The sequence below is a fragment of the Delphinus delphis genome, chromosome 12, assembly GCF_949987515.2.
Source record: "Delphinus delphis chromosome 12, mDelDel1.2, whole genome shotgun sequence".
In the NCBI taxonomy this organism is placed as follows: Eukaryota; Metazoa; Chordata; class Mammalia; order Artiodactyla; family Delphinidae; genus Delphinus; species Delphinus delphis.
In genome coordinates this window covers 70,905,578-70,924,520 of record NC_082694.2, presented here as the reverse complement: position 1 = coordinate 70,924,520, position 18,943 = coordinate 70,905,578, and the positions used below count along the sequence as shown (strand labels likewise).

Genomic DNA, 18,943 nt, shown 5'->3' with positions numbered 1-18,943 from the left:
GATAAGATAGGACCAATGCAGCGAGCAGGAGGTTCCAAAGCCCATTGACTTCTAATCTTCTAAGATACTTTGAAAAGTTCAAGTTTGCAATTATAATCCTTCCATCCTTAGTGTTGGGATCAAAGATGGGGATTGAAGGAGTGTGTATTCAGAGAACTAGGCCTTAAACTTTTTTACTTTTCTGTTTCACTTCTACCATCATTTTCACTTTCCATCAAAATTTCCTCTCTTGGTCAGTAGCCAATTTTTTTTTTTTTTTTTCTGGCTAGCAAAGGATGGTTTTCCTTATCAGGATTTTCTGGGAATTTTTTTACAGGAAAGGGAAAAGCAGCAATCTAAGCTCTGGGGTTTGGGAGGCCTTCTGGTTTCTTCTCTTGCCAAACCCCACCCCGCCCCTTCCTTTCCCTCATTTAAACTCTATAAAATAATGGTGAAACCCTTCATGCAGAAGGATGCTGGGATGATTCATAGAAGAAGAGAATTCCATGCTGCCTGCTCCCATTTCCCATCCGCCATGTTTGGTTGCCAGAGTGTGTCCAGGTTTCTCCGCAGGGAAAACCTGTCCCTTTGGAAGGGCCCTGGCCCAGGTTGCTTCCCCAACCCTGCAGGAATCAGTCTGCTTCACGGCCTATACAGTGGACCCGGAACATGCCAGGCCTGGGTCTGCAAGGCATGACAGGTATCCTGAACTGTGGCTGTGACATCCTGTGAAGGGCAAGGCTATCGAGGACTGGCGGGCCCTCCAGAGCAGGAGAAAATGTGGCTTCAGTTCACCAAACGAGCCCAAACACCCAATGCTGCCTTTGTATTTGAAAGACACTCTGTAGATAAGAGCATGACCGGATCCATTTGTGAATGTGCCCAGAGACAGCTATTTAATGATATTTAATAATATTAAACAATAATAATAGCTGACTCAGTTCATATAAATAAAAGAAATAAACATTTTACAAAAGTGAGAAGGAAAATTTCAGAGTAGAGAGGCTGTTTTACTTACGGTTGTTTGGTAAAGAAGTTAGGGCAAGGGTACTGAAGAAATGGCGACTGATGTCTTTAAAAAAGGACATTTAGAAAACGTCATGACTGCTGTTACTTTTATACACATGGATTTGCAAAGCTGGCTTATGTGTGCGGCAGTTCAGATGCACAATGTCTGAAACTGAGTGGCTGCCACGAGGGCTTTGTGGAGCTTTGTGTTGTGGTTTTGTAGTGTCTTCAGAAATCATCCTATAGTCATGCTTCCTGGACATTCTTTTTATTTAACCAAACTCTGTTTTAAAACAAAGACTAGCTAATCGAGAGTTTTGTACTATCTGCCTAACCTTCAAAGAGATATGATTTGGATCAAAACATAAAGAAAAAATCTTTTAATTCATCCCCTATTATGTACACGGCATATAAACCTGACACTAGGCAGCTTCTTCTTTTTTTTTTTTAATTTGTATTTTTTCTTTTTGGCTGCTTCGGGTCTTAGTTGTGGCACATGGGATCTTCATTGTGGCACACTGGGTCTTTTGTTGTGGCGCATGGGCTCAGTAGTTGCAGCGTGAGGGCTTAGTTGCCTGCAGTACGTGGGATCTTAGTTCCCCGACCAGGGATCAAACCAGTGTGCCCTGCATTGGAAGGCGGGTTCTTAACCCCTGGACCACCAGGGAGGTCCCTCTCGGCCGCTTCTTAAAGAGAGGCCAAGTAGCAGAACTTGCTCTGACTTAGAAGCATCAGCCTGACTCCTTAGCACCCAGGTAGGTTTGGAGTTCTCTTCTCACTCTACCTTGCCTGCATTTTGTTTGTATCAGGAAGTACTTCCTGTGTTCCACATGGCTCTATGAGTAGAGGGGTCACCACCCTGTAATGGGCACATGACCACACTCCGAGTACATGGAGTCTGCCTGATCTCCCCTCTTGCAGGATGGAGTCATGTTCAGCCCTCACTTCTCTTTCCTGTGAGGGCAGTCACTTGAGTTGCTTTGGATCGCTCAGGATTCCCTTTTATTTGTGCCCTCAGGTTTCTAAAGCACTCCTAAACCTGATTATCAGATACTTGTGTTATTTAGGGTATAAAGAGACTTGAAAATACAGTGGCTCCAGCAATATGGAAATATTTTTTCTCTCTCATGCAATAGTCCAGTCTGGGTTGGTGGGCTCCGCCCATGAGGTCATCCGGGGCTTTCACCTCTGGCCATCTATTTGCTGCCACTCTGCAGCCAGCAGGAAGAGGGAAGAGAGGACCTGGAGGACAATCCTGTCTTTCAAGCAAGCAATGCTGACGTTGCTCGCATCACTCCCTCTCATTTTAATGGCAACATGTAAGTCACGTGGCCTCACCTAGCAGCAAGAGAGGCTGGGAAATGTTCCCAGTGGGCAGCCACAGCTCAGCTAAACTTCTAAATGACTAGTGAAGAGGGCAAAAATAGATTCCAGGGGAGACATTTAGCATTCTGCCCTAGACACCTAACTCCTTAATGGAAACTGTAAAGATTTTAACCAGAATAGTTTTGCAGAGTCTCCCTTATTAGAAGTTAAAAGATAACCTTTTTCTATGAATGTCTGCCTTGCTTTCTTTTTTTTTTTTTTTTTTTTGCGGTACGCGGGCCTCTCACTGTTGTGGCCTCTCCCGTGGCGGAGCGCAGGCTCAGCAGCCACGGCTCACGGGCCCAGCCGCTTTGCGGCATGTGGGATCTTCCCGGACCGGGGCACGAACCCGCGTCCCCTGCATGGGCAGGCGGACTCTCAACCACTGCGCCACCAGGGAAGCCCTGCCTTACTTTCTTTAGAATGCAAATGCTTGGTATGTAGGGGATGTATCTTTCATGATGTGCCTTACCTGACCAAATGCTCATTATGTCACTATCGTGGAACAAATGTTGGGTTTGAGCTTAGATGTGTATTCCTGATTCTCAGTAGGAATTTGATTTGTGACCTTTTTCTTGGGATTTAAGAGAGGCATTGAAGAAGACAGTAATTGGGGTTTGTCCTGCAAAGGCTAGTCTGGAAAGGACTGGGCATTTCAATTTTTTTATTTTATTTTATTTTTCTGGCCGTGCTGCAAGGCTTGTGGGAGTCTTAGTTCCCCAACCAGGGATTGATCCCGGGCCATCAGCAGTGAAAGCGCAGAGTCCTAACCACTGGATCACCAGGGAATTCCCAGGATTGGGTATTTTTAGCATGGAGAAGAGAGGAACATAGTAAATGAGATTGTTGTTTCCGTGTGGTTGAAGGGCTGGCAGGTAGGAGAAGGTTCAGCTCTCTTTTTTGCTGCTTCTAAAAGTAGAATTGTGAATAAAGGATAGCGGTTATTAGGGTTTGCTTGAAATATAAGGAGGAGTTCATTTGGTTGTCAAAAAATGGGATGGGCAGCTCTTCACCATTGGATGTCGTGCGTTCCTAGTTTGTGAAAGTATTCACTCGGGTTTTAGTCTTTAGAATAATTAAGTGGTTAGAGACTTAGAATTGACACAGAGCACCTGCTGCATAAGGAGAAAAGAATTTTCATTCTGTCTTATTCTCCATGAGGTAAAAATGCTCCCTGGGCAAGCTGAGTGTCATCCAAACATGGTAACACTGTCAACCGTATTGTTTGAGTAGGACGTCATTATAGCACTTCTGAGGTCTTCAGCTACAAAAATTGCAATTTTATGTTCCTTAACATTTGCAGTTGGCTGGTCCTCAGGCCCGTTTCAGATTCTTCCTAAACTTTCTTCATTAAGTTCTTTGCTTCTTCCCCACTAGAGCCTCTTTCCTTCTTTGGAACCCTCGTGGGATGTCATTTTTTTGGTAACATTTCTTATTTTCCCTTTAGAGGAGATATCTGTGTATTTATCTTATCCCTCCCACTCTAGGCTCTTTAAGTTAAAGGACTTCTTCATCCTTACACCCCTGCGCTGACGAGGACAGTGTCAACAAACACGTCTTGACTTGGATGAGTAATTCTCTGACCTCACTGGGTTTGAGTTCAGAAGCTGCTCTTCTGGGCATCAGTTTTTTCTGCTTGTATTTCCTCATGAAATGGTGTACCTTGTCTGTCCTCAAGTTCTTCATGTGTAAAATAAGGGGCTGGATGAATTCATCTCTAGGCTCCCTTCCAGCTCTGCCTCATTCTGCTTCTCAGGGCTGGGCTGGAACAACTGTCCAGTCGTCGGCCACCCAGGGGAGACCTGCATTAGCTGGATGCTGCCCAGGTGGCCACTGCACTGCCATCTAGATTGCCCCGGCCACGCAGTGGGGGTGGAACAGGCACGAGGCTGAGTGACGGCAATGCTGCTGCTTTCCCCAGGTACGTGTGCATCGCCATGGAGGCGCTGGACCAGCTGCTCATGGCCTGTCACTGCCAGAGCATCAACCTCTTCGTGGAGAGTTTCCTCAAGATGGTGGCCAAGCTGCTTGAGTCTGAGAAGCCCAACCTGCAGATCCTTGGCACCAACTCGGTAAGGAGGCCCAAGGGGCTTTGCCAGTGGGGATGGTGAGGAGGGGGTGTAGAACCTCTGGGTCAGCATGGTGAGGATCCATTCCTATTTGGTTTCTGACTTTTAAAAATGATTTTTCCCTTAAATAAGTTTAGGTGAGGCCCCAATAGATGTAAAAATAGAAAGGGAGGTATTTCTTTGAGAGCAGGGGGTGCCCAGTGCCCTCAGAGCTTGGCCCCTGACTCCATGGGGCATCCTTTGAAAGCTGTCCAGGTTGTGCTTCTTTCGAAGACAGAGTAAACGGATGTTCACAGGACAGAGGGATCAGATAAGTGGGAAGATCACAGGGAAGCAGGAAACAGGGCTTCTGGCTTAGTTCTGCCCTTTCCTAGCTGGGTAACCTCGAGCGGGTTGTCTTTCATGAGCCTGGCTTCTCATTGATAACCTGAGTGGATTGAACTCAGTCCAAGCTTTGTAACGTAACTGGTCTCAGTACAAGTGGCGGCTATCATGAGGGCTTATAGTTTTGGGAGAGAAGAGCTATCAGGTGTGTCAAGAACGCTCAGCTTTGCATGTATCTAACATACTTGAATATCCCGCTTGTTCTCTTCCATTTCTTGCTCTCTCTCTGTTCCTTCCCCTTCAGGGAATACTTTCAGCTCCAGGCCTTCAAGCAGCTTGGTATTAAAAGCCCTGACATGCAACTATTTTACAAATATCACCAGGAAAAAAAAAAATAAGTTTAAGCTTTGTCTTCTTAGCCTTCCCAACCTGACTTTTCTGAGTGTTTATTGCACAGGTCACAGCTGCTTTTCTGTTCTACTTAAGTTGATTTAACCAGAAGACAGTCTTTCAACTCTTCTTTCAAAGACCAAAACTAACAACCTATTCCCCTCTTTCCTCTCTCTGTGAGCCAGCTGCCTTTGACAAATTACATATACAGTAGCTGAGGGTAAATTCTTTTGTCATGTTGCCCTGGCAACAGCTTCAGTTACTGTTTCACTTGCCCTGTTTAAGATAACTATAGTCTAGAAGAGAACATGTACATGGAAACTAAACCAGTCATCAATGCATCCAGAGGGTATCTCCCCCGGGGTCGGCGGGGGAGACATAGAAACATGTGGCTGTCAGCGCTAGCGTTCCCTACAGCACATCCTGGCCCAGGGTAGGCATTTTGTTAGCTACAGGCTTGAAAATTAAGAATCCTGCCAATTCCTAGATTCCCCATCACAGTGAATCACAGTATTAGCAAGAAAGCAGTTGACTAATGATTACCGTACTGCAGACAATGGAGATTATGTAAGGAGAGGTGATTATAAGAAAGTTGAGTCAGATAATTGCAATAGATTCAGAGTTCAGCTTCAGAGGCAGGCTTTGCTGGCGGTGTCCCTCAACCAGATGCTCTTTCCAGCTCTCTAAGCCCGGGACCTCCTCTCTCTTTCTTTCTTCATCCTTAATGGATCTTTATCCAGCTTGTACTTGACCACCCCAAGGACTGAAGCTACAGTAAAACTTGTCAGCAAAAAGTCTGGTTTTGCTAATACCATTCCTGCACATCATCTGCAGTAAAGTATAATTTTTTAAATTGAAGTGTTGCTTTCAGGTCTTTAATGAGAATATCTGAACTTGGGATGACAGTGAGAGACCAGGAAAGTCAGGGGATGAGGGGGAGCCAGAGCCAGCTAAGCTCAATGATTTGCTTAGGGATTGGCTTCTGCATACCTGCCTTATTGCCTGAGAGGTCCAAACGTGTGTCTCAGGGACAGGGCAATGACCATGTGCCCTGACTTTCTGAGGTCACTCTGTGAGGATAAGCTGAAAATATTAAATCTGAGAATACCGAGGCCCTTCACATAAACAATCTCATGTATTAGCCTAGTGTATATAATAAAATTATTAGGAAGGATCACGGATTTAAAGTTTGTACTTTCATCCCTCCCTCACAACATATATAAAAATGAACTCAAAGTAGATTGAAGACCTAAATGTAAGAGCTAAACCTATAGATTAGAAGAAATACAGGGGTGTATCTTTATGATCTTGAATCTGGCAATGAATTCTTAGATACGATAATAAAAACAAAAGGAGCAAAAGAAAATATAGATGGTTTGACTTCTTCAAAATTAAAAACTTTTGTGCATCACAGGACACTGTCAGGAAAGTGAAAAGACAACCACCAAATGGGAGAAAATATTTACAAGTTGTATATCTGATAAGGGTCCAGTAACCAGAATATATGAAAAACTCTTACAGCTCAATAGCAAAAAGAAAACCCAATTAAAGTGGGCAAAGGACTTGAATAGACATTCAAGGAGAAGATACACAAATGGCCAACAAGCACATGAAATGATGCTCAGCGTCACTAATCGTTAAGGAAATGCAAGTCAAAAAAAACCCACAGTGAGATACCTCTTCACACCCACCAGGATGGCTATATTTTTAACAATCCTATAAAATGACATGTTGGTGAGGATGTGTAGAAATTGGAACCCTTGTACGTTGCTAGCGGAGATGTAAAATGGTATAGACACTGCGGAAAACGGTTTAGTGGTTCCTCCGAAAGTTAAACATATAGAATTACCATATGACTCAGCAGTTCTCTCTAGGTATATACCAAAAAGAACGGAAAATGCATACTCAAATAAATACTTGTACACCAACGTTCATAGCAGCACTGCTCACAATAGCCAAAAGGTGGAAACAACCCAGAAGGTCATACGTTATATTTCCGTTTAGCTGAGATATCCAGAATAGGTGAGTCCATGAAGACAGAAAGCAGATTAGTGTTTGCCGGGTCTGGGAGGGAGAGGAACGGAAAGTGACCCATTAATGACCAAGAGGTGGGTTTCCTTTGGGGGTTTGCTTTAGTTGCAAAACATTGTGAATGTATTGAATGCCACTGAATGGTGCACTGTAAAAGGGTTCATTTTATGTTTTGTGAACTTTACCTGAGTTTTTAAAAATTGCTCTTTCGGGCTTCCCTGGTGGCGCAGTGGTTGAGAGTCCGCCTACCGATGCAGGGGACACGGGTTCGTGCCCCGGTCCGGGAAGATCCCACATGCCGCGGAGCGGCTGGGCCCGTGAGCCATGGCCGCTGAGCCTGCGCGTCCGGAGACTGTGCTCCGCAACGGGAGAGGCCACAACAGTGAGAGGCCCGCGTACCACCAAAAAAAAAAAAAAAAAAAAAAAAATTGGTCCAAATAAAAATTTCCCTAATAGTCCTCACACTGTCTTGTATTGCTGTCTTTCCCATCAGGATTCAGTAAAGATCATGTGTTTACTTTGTTTTCTGTGTCCCTTATGTCTCTTAACCAGTCCCAACCCCTCTCCTGCCCCTCTTTGTTTTTCATGATATTGCCCAGGTCACCACTTTGCAGAATGCCCCACAGTCTGGGTTTGTCTGATTATTTCCTTGTGGTGTCCTTCGTTTTGCTCTCCTGTCTCTTATACTTCCTGCAGACTAGAATTAGACTTGAAGGTTTGACTGGCTGCGGTTAAATACTTTGAGGCATAACACTTCACGGGGAATGCTGGGTCCTGCACTGAGCATCCCCAAAGGACCCCAAGTGTCTGGTGCCCCACTTTTATGGATGCTAAGTGCCATCCCAGGTTAGGGTAGTGACAGCTGGCTCTCTCCATTGTCAAAGGACTTTTTTGTCTTTGCAGTTAGAAATCTGTGGAAACCACACAAATAACCCATTCCTCACTCGTTTTTCAGCTGATGTTTCTATCTCTGGTGGCATTTCTCCCCGTTGATTGCACCTTCTTCACACTCCCTTGGCCTCCTGGCCCTGTCATCCCAGCTCTTCCCACCTGGCCCACCCTTCTGCGTTTCTATGGTGGGCTAAATAATGGTCCCCCAAGTATGTCCACATCCTAATGCCTATAACCTGTGAATGTTACCTTACATGACAAAAGGGACTTTGAAGATATGATTAAGTTAAGGATCTTGAGATAAGGAGATTATCCTGGGTTATCCAGGTGGACCCCATGTACTCACAAAGACCTTTATAAGAGGGAAGCGGGAGGATCAGAGTCAGACAGAAGATGAGAGACAGAGAGGAAGAGATTTGAAGATGCTCCTCTGATGGCCATGAAGATGGAGGAAGGGGGCCAGGAGCCAAAGGATGTAGGTGGCTTCTGGAAGCTAGAAAGGCCAAGGAAACAGATGCTTCTCTGGAAGTGTCCAGAAGGAATGCAACCCTGCAGACCCATTTTAGACTTCTGATCTCCAGAACTGCAAGGTAATACATTTGTATTGTTTTAGGCCACTAAATTGTGGTGGTTTATTACGGCAGCAATAGGAAACTAATAGAGTTTCCTTCATTGATTCTCTTTCTCCATGTCCCCGTGAAATGTCTGTGGTCTCCAAGGTTGCTGCTCTGTCCTCTTCCCACTCTATATGCTGCCTCTGGACAATTTTATCAACTCTCGTGGTTGCAACTTGTCATCTATAGACTAGAAATTCTCTCATCTTCCACACCACGACAGAAATCAGCACTGCTGGAGACCAGCAGCCTAGAAGTGGGTTCCATGAAGGGAGGTCAGGGCAGAACTGTGATGCCAGTGGAAGAGCTCAGGTCACGGGGGTCAGCGCCAGCAAACGATGGGGATCTTAGAGCAGAGGCAGCCAGTGCTTCCCTGGGTCCGCGCTTCCCAAGTGTAGGCCTTGGAGGCTGGCTAGCACGTGGGACTACTTGGGACCAGAGGGATCACCTTCTCGGGCAGCAAGACTGGGCTTTCCCAGGAGTTTTTAAAACCACAGTCAGTTTTGCAAAGAATCTTGAAGGAGGAAGGACGTAATATGGGTAGACAGGGGAGGATGTCCTAGGTCTAGGGAATCACTACGCCCAGGTTGGCAGGCGATTTGCAGGGCACGATCATGTCACAGTAGGACTGTTCCTCTGGCTTTAGTGAAAACTGCTTCCGGGAGTTGCTATAAACAAGAGCAGTTGGGAGAACAGGGTAGGGGGTGTTAAAGTCAAAACCATGTGGTTTACAAGGTCTTTTCCAGCTAGGGTTCATCTTAGTGCAACAGAACAACCGTTCCCATTTTTCCTTATGTAGGTTAACACAGCAAAAGGCCTGCAGTCCTACCATGAAAGAGTTAGGGTTCTCTCTATGCCCAGTATTTTATTTTTTGGCCGTGCTGAGCGGCACGTGGGATCTTAGTTCCCCAACCAGGTATCGAACCCGTGGCCCCTGCAGTGGCAGCGTGGAGTCTTAACCACTGGACCACCAGGGAATCCCTATGCCCAGTATTTTACAGTGTGGTTCTATTGTTGATGACAGGGAGTTGGGTTCAGAATGCCCATCTACAGAAGAGAGAAAGGCTGACTTCTGCTTGGAGAGACTTGGCTAGCGCTGAAGTGAGGCCGACCAGCTCAGCTTCTTCTCCAGACCCAGGAAGAGCTGGTTTTGCAATGTCAATATTTGGAGGTTGCTTTCTCTCTATTGACCCAGCCCCTTAGTAACTCTCAGTTTTCACACAACTGTGTCTCCTTCCTGCTTGTGCCAGAGGGTTGGGAATCTCCTCCAGCAAACTTGGCACCCTTTGTTGTATATGAAGAGCTGAAACTTTGGTCTTGGAAGGGTGGCCCTAGTGGTGCCCTTGGCCTTTGAAGTGTCACATCTTCACAGTCTCCAGTTTGTTGCTATGGAGACCTTCCTCATCATTGCAATATCTTAAAAAAATAAAACCAAAAAACCCCAACTTTATTATTTCACAATCTTGTGCATTAGGCAAGTAGCATTTTAACAAAAGCCATTTGTAAGGTATGACCTAACAATGGTAGGGGTGAAGTAGCCAGGAAGTTCTTGCTGTATCAAGTGTTTAAAACATTAGTGAGTCACACAGGTAAATGGGCCCAGTGGAAACGTATGGAGTGTTGACAGCAAGCCAGAAATCCACTGGGGGAAAAATGAGGTGATAACTGTTAACTCTGATGGGCTGGTCATACCAAGCCTATGAGGCAGCTGCTCTTGCTGGCCCCATTGTACAGATGGGGTGACCGAAGCATGGGGCGCTTAAGAAACGTGCCTCCTATCAGCCTCCTACTAAGTGGGAGGTGGGATTCAGAAATGCATTCTGGTTCCAAACCCCTTCTCATAATCATAACACTGTTCTGCCTCTAATAGGAGGGATGAAGGCTCTATTTTATTTTATTTTATTTTATTTTATTTTTTTGCGGTACGCGGGCCTCTCGCTGTTGTGGCCTCTCCCGTTGCGGAGCACAGGCTCCGGACGCGCAGGCCCAGCGGCCATGGCTCACGGGCCCAGCCGCTCCGCGGCATGTGGGATCTTCCCAGACCGGGGCACGGAGCGGCTAGGCCCGTGTCCCCTGTATCGGCAGGCGGACTCTCAACCACTGCGCCACCAGGGAAGCCCCGAAGGCTCTATTTTAAACCCTAGAGTCTCAACCCCATCTCAGCCAGGTTTGGGCATGTTTCCCAAGTGGACTCCTCCAGTGGGTGTGGTCCCATGACCAGGTCCCCCGGATTTGATCCTCTGAACCACAATTACCAAAGTTTCCATTTTGGCCTCCTCCTGTAAGCCCTGGAGGACTCAGGAGCAGCTTGAGGTAGGCTCCCTCGGAGCTGCCCCCATGGGGATACTGCAGGCCAGCGTTCCCTGACCAGGTCATCTGGGCAGGTCATCTGTGCTGTCGTAGTTTCAGACTCAGGGAAGGGAAGCTCCTCCCGACAAGCTATCAAACCAAGGGTTCCCAAGGATGCTCAGAGCTCCTGGTACCAAATGTTGCCTCTTTTATTAGCCCTGGTGCCACCCGTAATGTAATAAACGGGGTTCAGTCCCTCTGGATGGCATCGAGTGCAGCCTCATCACCAGATCTCGTAACAGAGCAAGAGTCCTGGAGAGCGAGGCAATGGCCTGGCTGGTCGACAGCCTGAGCCTGGAGGCTGCAGCCTCCCGGGCCTCAGAGATGGACCCCTTGGTTCAACCCCAGGCCACCCCAGTTCAAAGGAGGCGGCCATCTCTCCAGCCTTGACTGGCCTCCGTTACCAAGGACAGGAGGAGGCCAAAATATATTGCTTAAGCTTTCTTCCTCCTAGCCTGCCTCAGATCATTTCCACAGCTACTGGTCCAGCTTTCCAGTAAGAGAACAAAGGACGTGGGGTCTGTAGATGCCCTGCCCCAGAATCTCCAGGGTAGGAGTTGGTGGGGCAGGGGGGGGTTGTTCCGAATGCAGATGCCTAGGTCCTACCCACAGAGAGTCTTGTTCAACAGGCCTGGGGTGGCTCAAAAGTCTACATTGTCAGCAAGCTCCCCAGGTCATTCTGATACACAGTAAAATTTAAAAACCACTGGTGGAGGGCAGAGAGCATCAAAGTATCAGAATTCCCAAATTGGAGCCCCAGCTCCACTTGTCACGAGCGGGTTGACCTGAAATAATTCAGTCGCTCCCTTAGAGCTCCAGTTTCCTCATCTTCACAATGGGAGCAACATCGCTCCTATTAAACTCGCTGGTTTGCCAAAAATTACATCAGGTAATGGATGTTTCAGTAGGCTGGAAAATGGTCCCCCAAAAGATGTCCACGTGCCAATCCCTGGAACCTGCGAATGTCACCTGATACGGAAACAGGATCTCTGCGGATGTGACCAAGTTAAGGATCTTGGGATGGAGAGATTATCCTGGATTATCCGGGTCGGCCCAAATGCAATCACAAGGGTCTTAGAAGAGAGAAGCAGGGGGAGGTTGGACACAAAGGAGGAAACAATGTGCAGACGGAAGCAGAGACTGGAGGCATGCAGCCCCGGGAAACTAACATGATGCCTGAGCCGCAAGTGCCTTAGAAATATTTAATGTTGTCATTTCTCGGCATATAGGCGTTAACTCCTTCTTTCCCGGAGTGCTGCCATCCACACGTGGCGTTAGAGATGGGGCACGGGGCCTGGCGTGGCTCCTCCGGACACAAACTCCCGTGTCTATAAATAGCTTCTTCAAGGAATATTTTGAAGGCGCCCAACGGAACAAAGTATGAGTCAAAACAAAGCAAACATGCTTCACAATAACCATATTCGAAATTGTTTTTCTGGTGGAGCGGAGCGGCAGGCGCGTGGAGAGTGGCGTGCTGTCTGCGAAGCAGTATCTTGAATGTATTTGTACGTTGCCCCGCAAACGCTCGTTCCACGACTGTGCGGTGTTGAATCCTGCCGGACCGTAAAAAGTTTAAGCCTCTTAGAACTAGGAACCTCACTTACAGTAAGCCTTGAATTCACTCAGTTCCTGTTATCCCAGGAACTCAGGGAGCTTTTCTTAATTATCTCCACCTCATTCACATTCCTAGGAGGTGATATATGCCTTGTAAAGAGATGAAAACAAATGCTCGGCCACATCTTCCCGGTTTTGCTGTGCCGGCTGCCCAGAGCTCCCATCGAGCCCCACCTCCTTGTCTCTCGGTGCTGGGCTCTGTCCCATCCTATTGCACTAACTGACCTTCGGTTCCTGAAGGGTGCTTCAGGGGGCTTGGCCCTCATCTTCCAACTTCCCTGCCTTCTGCCACCGTCCTCAACTCCCACCCTCGGGCACCAGTTCATTGGGGTGGCTGTTAACTCATTTCCTTCTTTCCATATTCACACCTGCCCCCGGCATCCTGCATGGTCACCTGCATGGTTCACGCTGCCCATCTGGGCTCCTCCTCTGTGAATGCCTGGCTGGAAAGGACAAGGGTCACACTGCACCAGAGCCGAGGACCGGAGTTGATGAGCAGACCATGAAAGGCCCCTATCACCATGCTCACTGCAGCGCAGAGCCCTGAGCATTCCTCCGGGCAGGCTCTGCATACATCCCTCGTTTAACCCTGGTGACACCCCGTGGCATAGGCCCCATCACCCCCATTTTTCAGATGAGGAAACAGTGGCTCAGAAGCTAAACGATGTCCACAGGCACACAGGTGACAAGAAGCAGAGTGAGGACACGGCTGTCTGACTGTGGGCCCGGCAGATGTAGGCGAGTATAGTCCACTTAAATAGAGCACCATCATGTTAAAATCGAAAATGGAGAAGGAGACTCAAAACTAAGTTTCCAAAGTTTCCAGGGAAGAAGACTCTAGAAGAGTAAAAATCTGGGGATGCAGAGAGTCACGAGAGAAAAGAGTGAGGGAATTTTCCAGTGAGCTTAGCAGCTGTGGCTGGCCCAGCTAGGGGAGATTCAGGAGTGACTGCTGGGCCGGCCTAGAAGAAAGCCTCTGTAGTTCTAGGAAAGGAATCCCCATGCATGTTTTCTACCCTGCGTTACCTCTGTGGCTATCACAGAATGTTCCATTTTTAAAAAATTGGGGCTTCCCTGGTGGTGCAGTGGTTCATGGGTTCGAGCCCTGGTCCGGGAAGATCCCACATGCTGCGGAGCAACTAAGCCCGGGTGCCACAACTACTGAGCCTGCGCTCTAGAGCCTGTGAGCCACAACTACTGAGCCCGTGTGCCGCAACTACTGAAGCCTGCGTGCCACAACTACTGAAGCCCACATGCCACAACTACTGAGCCTGCGCTCGAGAACCCGTGAGCCACAACTACTGAGCCTGTGTGCTGCAACTACTGAAACCCCCGCACCTAGAGCCCGTGCTCCGCAACAAGAAGAGCCACTGCAATGAGAAGCCCACGTACTACAACTAAGAGTAGCCCCCGCTCACCGCAACTAGAGAAAGCCTGCACGCAGCAACGAAGACCCAATGCAGCCAATATAAATAAATAAAATTAATTAATTAAAAGAAATTGATTGTAATCTCCACTTTAACCTTGCAGCCAGGGCGTCGTAGTCGAAATCTTCAGCAGCCTGTACGGTGTGGAAAACAGTCAGAGCAGACTGGGCGTGAACAGGGCTCCGGCCAGGCCACCTGACGCGCCACCAGTCCTTGAGATTCCACGGCACTGGAGGAAGGGGAAAGTCAAGGTTGAAAGTGAAGAGGCTTGGGAATTCCCTGGCAGGCCAGTGGTTAGGACTCCGTGCTTTCACTGCCGAGGATGGGGGTTGATCGCTGCTCAGGGAAGTAGGATCCTGCAAGCCACGTGGCACAGCCAAAACAAAAAAAAAAGTGAAGAGACTTGATGTCACGTCCACAGAGATCAGGAATCGTTCCGTGAAGTATCAGCGTGGGGAGGGGGGCCAGAGGGAAGGGAGGCCGCCAGGTTGCCTGTCAGGAATCCTGCTGCGTTTCTGCCTCAGACCATCTAACAGATGAATCTCCTCCAGTGCTGACTCAGCACGTCTGGGGCTTGTGGCAGATATCTGCATGGTCACGGAGACCCCTCGACTCTGTTGTACCGCAGTGCTTGGAAACCAGTGGCCTCACTCCTGCAGCCCTCTTAAAAACTCTTAGATGTAGTCTAAGTTTAGTCCGTTTAGAGTTGTTTGTGGTATTAAATTCATAACATTAAACAACATAACCTATAAAAATTATATTTAACTTTTAGTCATTTAACTCCACTCAGTCTGTGATTCCTGCTTCTCTGAGAGACTCATTTGAAATCAAGTCCCTATTTAGAGCTGCAAGTGTGCGGCCTGGTGATGACAGAAGGAATCTAGCGGCTGAGAATGCTGAGCAAGGCTTAATGAACCGAAATTGCAAACGTTCAACGTGTACTCAAAATTTTAACAATAAAACGTAATTACAGTTTTAAATCAAATTTCAGCGCAGTCCTGGTTTCCCAGAATGCATTCCTGGGTGGTGCTCTGTGCTGTGGCCTTGGCTTTTGCTCAGTTTCCAGCGTTATTCCTCACAGCCTTTCAGCCTGTATGTTTGGGGCAGCTCTGGATGTACATGGGAGGAGGAACTTAAGTGACTGAGCCCCCTTCTCTTTCTCTTCTCTTCCATCCTCTGCTCACCCAGCAGGGGAGGGCTGAGAAGGGCCAGGGGTTCTGCTCTGTTGTGTAGAAAGGAAAGGAGAACTCAGAAACTCAGATTTCCCGAGTGTGCTCTGGGAGGTGGACTATAGCCAGATCCTGAGATGCATGGTTCCTAAGATGTGTTTTCTTGTGGCTTTACTATGGCAAAGGGCCTGGGGGATGCCAGGTCCCCGAGCCCAAAGGCGAGGAGCATGGCGGGTCACCTCACGATGCGTTTCCCCTCTCCCCCCCACACAGTTTGTGAAGTTTGCCAACATAGAGGAGGACACCCCATCCTACCATCGGAGCTACGATTTCTTCGTGTCTCGCTTCAGTGAAATGTGCCACTCTGGCCATGAAGACTTGGAGATCAAGACTAAGTGAGTATAAGGGAAGTTGAGGAGGCTGTGCCTCTAATGGCAGAGGCATTGATGGTCCTGCAGAGCTCCCAGCCCGGATTGCGTGTCTGATTTCACTGGCGTCTACCGAGGCTCTGATGTTGCTGGTGGGGAAGGGGCACCTGGCGGGACTTAGGTGGATGCGTGGGCAGAGCTAGGCTCCCAGCACATGCTTTCTAAAGGAACAGCCTCTGGGGACAGAAAACAGGGTGGGATGTAAGGTGACGGTCCTCTGAGCCCAATTTGAGAGCCAGTGACACACACATGTACACACCTGTGCTCTCTTTTGTTCATAAGTACATGCCTTTATACACCCTAGAAACACTCCCACTCACCACTCTCCATCAAAATATACACCCACAAATAAAAAGCCGAGGTCCTCACACTGGCTGATCCCTGCTGTCCTCCTGAGTTTATCTCCTCCACTCTTCCCCTCCTCATTCCCCTTCGGCCACGCAGGCCTCCGTGCTGCCTTGGAAACACACCAGGGACATTCCTGCCACAGGGCCTTTGCACGGTCTGTTCCTCTGCCTGGGATGCTTCCTCTGTGGAGCTGTACAGCTCACTCCTTCACCTCCTTCAAGGCTTTGCTCAAGTGTCCCCTTGTCAACAACGCCTTCCCCTGACCCTCGCCTTCTCCCTCACCCTGCTCTGTTTTTATTTCCCCATAGCACTCATCCCCTTCAAACATGTTCCATAATTTACATATGTTTCTCATTCATTGTCTGTCTCTCCCCACTAGAATGTAAGCTCTGTGTGGACGGGAGTCATTGTTTTGTTCTCTGACGCATCCCAAGTGCTGAGACAGTGCCTGGAGAGCAGCAGGCACTCACGACATACTTGTTGAGTAAGTGAATGAAGGAAAGGATGCTTTTCAGATCAACATCTTCAACTACAGAACACACTTTTACACACACATACTCACACTCACAAAAATACTTAACTTACAGAAATACACTCATTGACATAGAAATTAAACCCCTTAATGAAATCACAAAGAAATTCACACAAATATATGCTGATACCGATAGATAAAGGATGAGAAGTAAACCACTGCCTACAAAGAGTGCTTATCAACCTGGGGAGGCGAAATGAAACACAGGAAAAGGAGGAGGAAGGAGGGAAAAGGGCTGAGCTGTCCTTACCAGGCAAAGCTGCAGGAGGCGGAGAAGGAAGGGGCTGGGGGCTGAGGCTGGGTGGCCAACATGCCCACGGGAGACTGGGTCTCCATGGCTTTGTTCCAGAGCTCAGCCCATGGCTTCTTTCTGCATCACGTCAGCACTGCAGCGGGCCCGAGTGCCCATGATACACAATGGCACGGTCCAGGAGCCCTGTGTGCCCCGAAACTACAGCTTCCTCACTACGGCTGCTGGTCTGGGTTGGAGAAACAGGACGTGAACCCCTCCATCCCCCAGGCTGCCTGTTCCCAAAGCTCCCAAGCTATGGAACGGCTCCAGGGCAGGACCCTGTGTGACTGATGGCAGTGTCCCTGCTCCCCAGTCTCGCCTGGACCAGCCAGGGGCTCCCTGGGGCTGTGCTGCTGCAGTGCCTCAGTGGGGCCAGTGGGGGTCACGGGAGGAAGGAACCCCTGTCTCCCCAGCGCTGGTTCCCTCAGCAGCTACCTCGCTCCAGAACGGCTGTGAAGAGGCAGAAGGGGCTGGAGCAGGTGGGGTGTGTCCAGAAGCAGGTGATGGGGAAGGGGGGGACTGTGACCAGGTGTGGCTGGAACAGGTGCTGACCGCAGGTAGAGCCAAGCTCCAGGAGGGGAGGGGACACTCCTCATGCTGCTCTACACACACTCATACACGCACAACCGCACACACACGCTCCACAGCAGGGGAGGAGGCACAGAAGCAGACACGGTCGCACCGTGTCCTGATGGTGTGGGGAGCGACTGGAGGTCAGGAGAAGGGTGCTGAGGTTTGCTTCTGGCCACCGGGCAGTGCCATCAGCACCCACAGCCTGGCACCTGCCGCCCATGGAAGCAAGGCTGCCGGGTGAGGGGAGTTTCTCCCTTTGTGTTGTCTCCCATCCCTAACCTCCCTGCACCCCTTCTCCCTGAGCTCTCCCCCTGGTCCTTCGCAGCCTTTGCAGAGCTCAGAGCTCCTTTCCAAGAACTACCCTTGGGTCTCATGAATAGGTGTGTGTGTGTGTGTGTGTGTGTGTGTGTGTGTGTGTGTGTGTACTCCCCTTGGGTTCAGAGACTTCCCAGTCCCTTGCACGTGGGCAGGCCTCCACTGAGCCCATTATAAGGAACAGTAAGAGGCTGCTTCTCCCCCAGGCCTGATCAGTCAGCTCTGGGCATCATGGAATGAAATGTGTACCTATGTGGAAGGGATTCTGGGGAGATTGAAAGAGTGAAGAAAAATTAATTGAGTCACACATAAGGAAGCCCTGGGTAGAAAAATTTCCATCCCCTGGGCCTGGTTTCCTGCCAGCCAGGCTCTCTTGGGTGGGACATGAGTCCAGCATGTCTGGGATTTATTTCTGTAGTGCACTAGGGAGCACCTTTAACCTGGAGCCAGGAATAGTTAGCAGAATTGTATTACAGTTACTTCGTCCTCGAGTCCGGACAACCTCAGCTCAGGGTGCTGACCTGGCTCAGGATTAGAGGAGCTAAGTGTTTGCCCGGGAAATCCTTGTCCGTTGCCAGCAGCCCTAATGGTCCTGGGCCAGGGGATGACGGTGCATTAGGCATCTCTCACCACCCAGTTATGGTCTCCGCGTAAAGCTCAGGGTAGCGCCGTGGTAACAGCACTTAAAACTGAAGCTGAAATGACAAATGGCAACTAAATATTTAGAAAAACTGCTCAACTCCAATAATCATCGAAAGGATACGAAGTGAAATCGCTACAAGATATGAGGATTTTTCTGAGCCACAAAATTAGAGCAGATGTTTGGAATGAGATCCCTAGTGCTGAGGCAGGCACAGTGAGGATGGTATTCTCCTGCAGCTTGTGCAGTGGGCGTGGGGGGAATCTGGCAGAACTGGGAGCCTTTCATTCCTTACCTTTCGATTCAGTCATTCTACTCATGGCAATGATTTGGAAGGTAGTAAAGTACTTTGTACAGCGATGTCCATTGTAGCATTATTACAGAAGCAGATTTAGAAACAACTTAAATGACCAATAGGCGACTAGTTCAGAAAGTTCTGATAACAGTGTAGCACATAACCATTCAGCATGTTTGTGAGTTAATGATGTAGGGAAATGCTTGTGATAGAATGCTATAGGTGAAAAAAGCCAATACGAATTACATATGCAGCAGGTTCTTGATCCTCTTATATATTATACACAGAAG

General features: G+C 48.5%; 1 protein-coding gene across 2 annotated transcripts in view; it reads left to right on the top strand.

Annotated features, from left to right (window-relative positions):
* EFR3B (EFR3 homolog B) overlaps positions 1 to 18,943 on the top strand; it is an 84,914-nt gene that overhangs the window by 43,673 nt on the left and 22,298 nt on the right. For both annotated transcript variants that reach the window (XM_060026994.1, XM_060026993.1), the window contains exons 4-5: positions 4,274 to 4,424; positions 15,504 to 15,625. In XM_060026994.1, the coding sequence (XP_059882977.1) occupies positions 4,274 to 4,424; positions 15,504 to 15,625 (273 nt within the window). The remainder of the gene's footprint in view (positions 1 to 4,273; positions 4,425 to 15,503; positions 15,626 to 18,943) is intronic.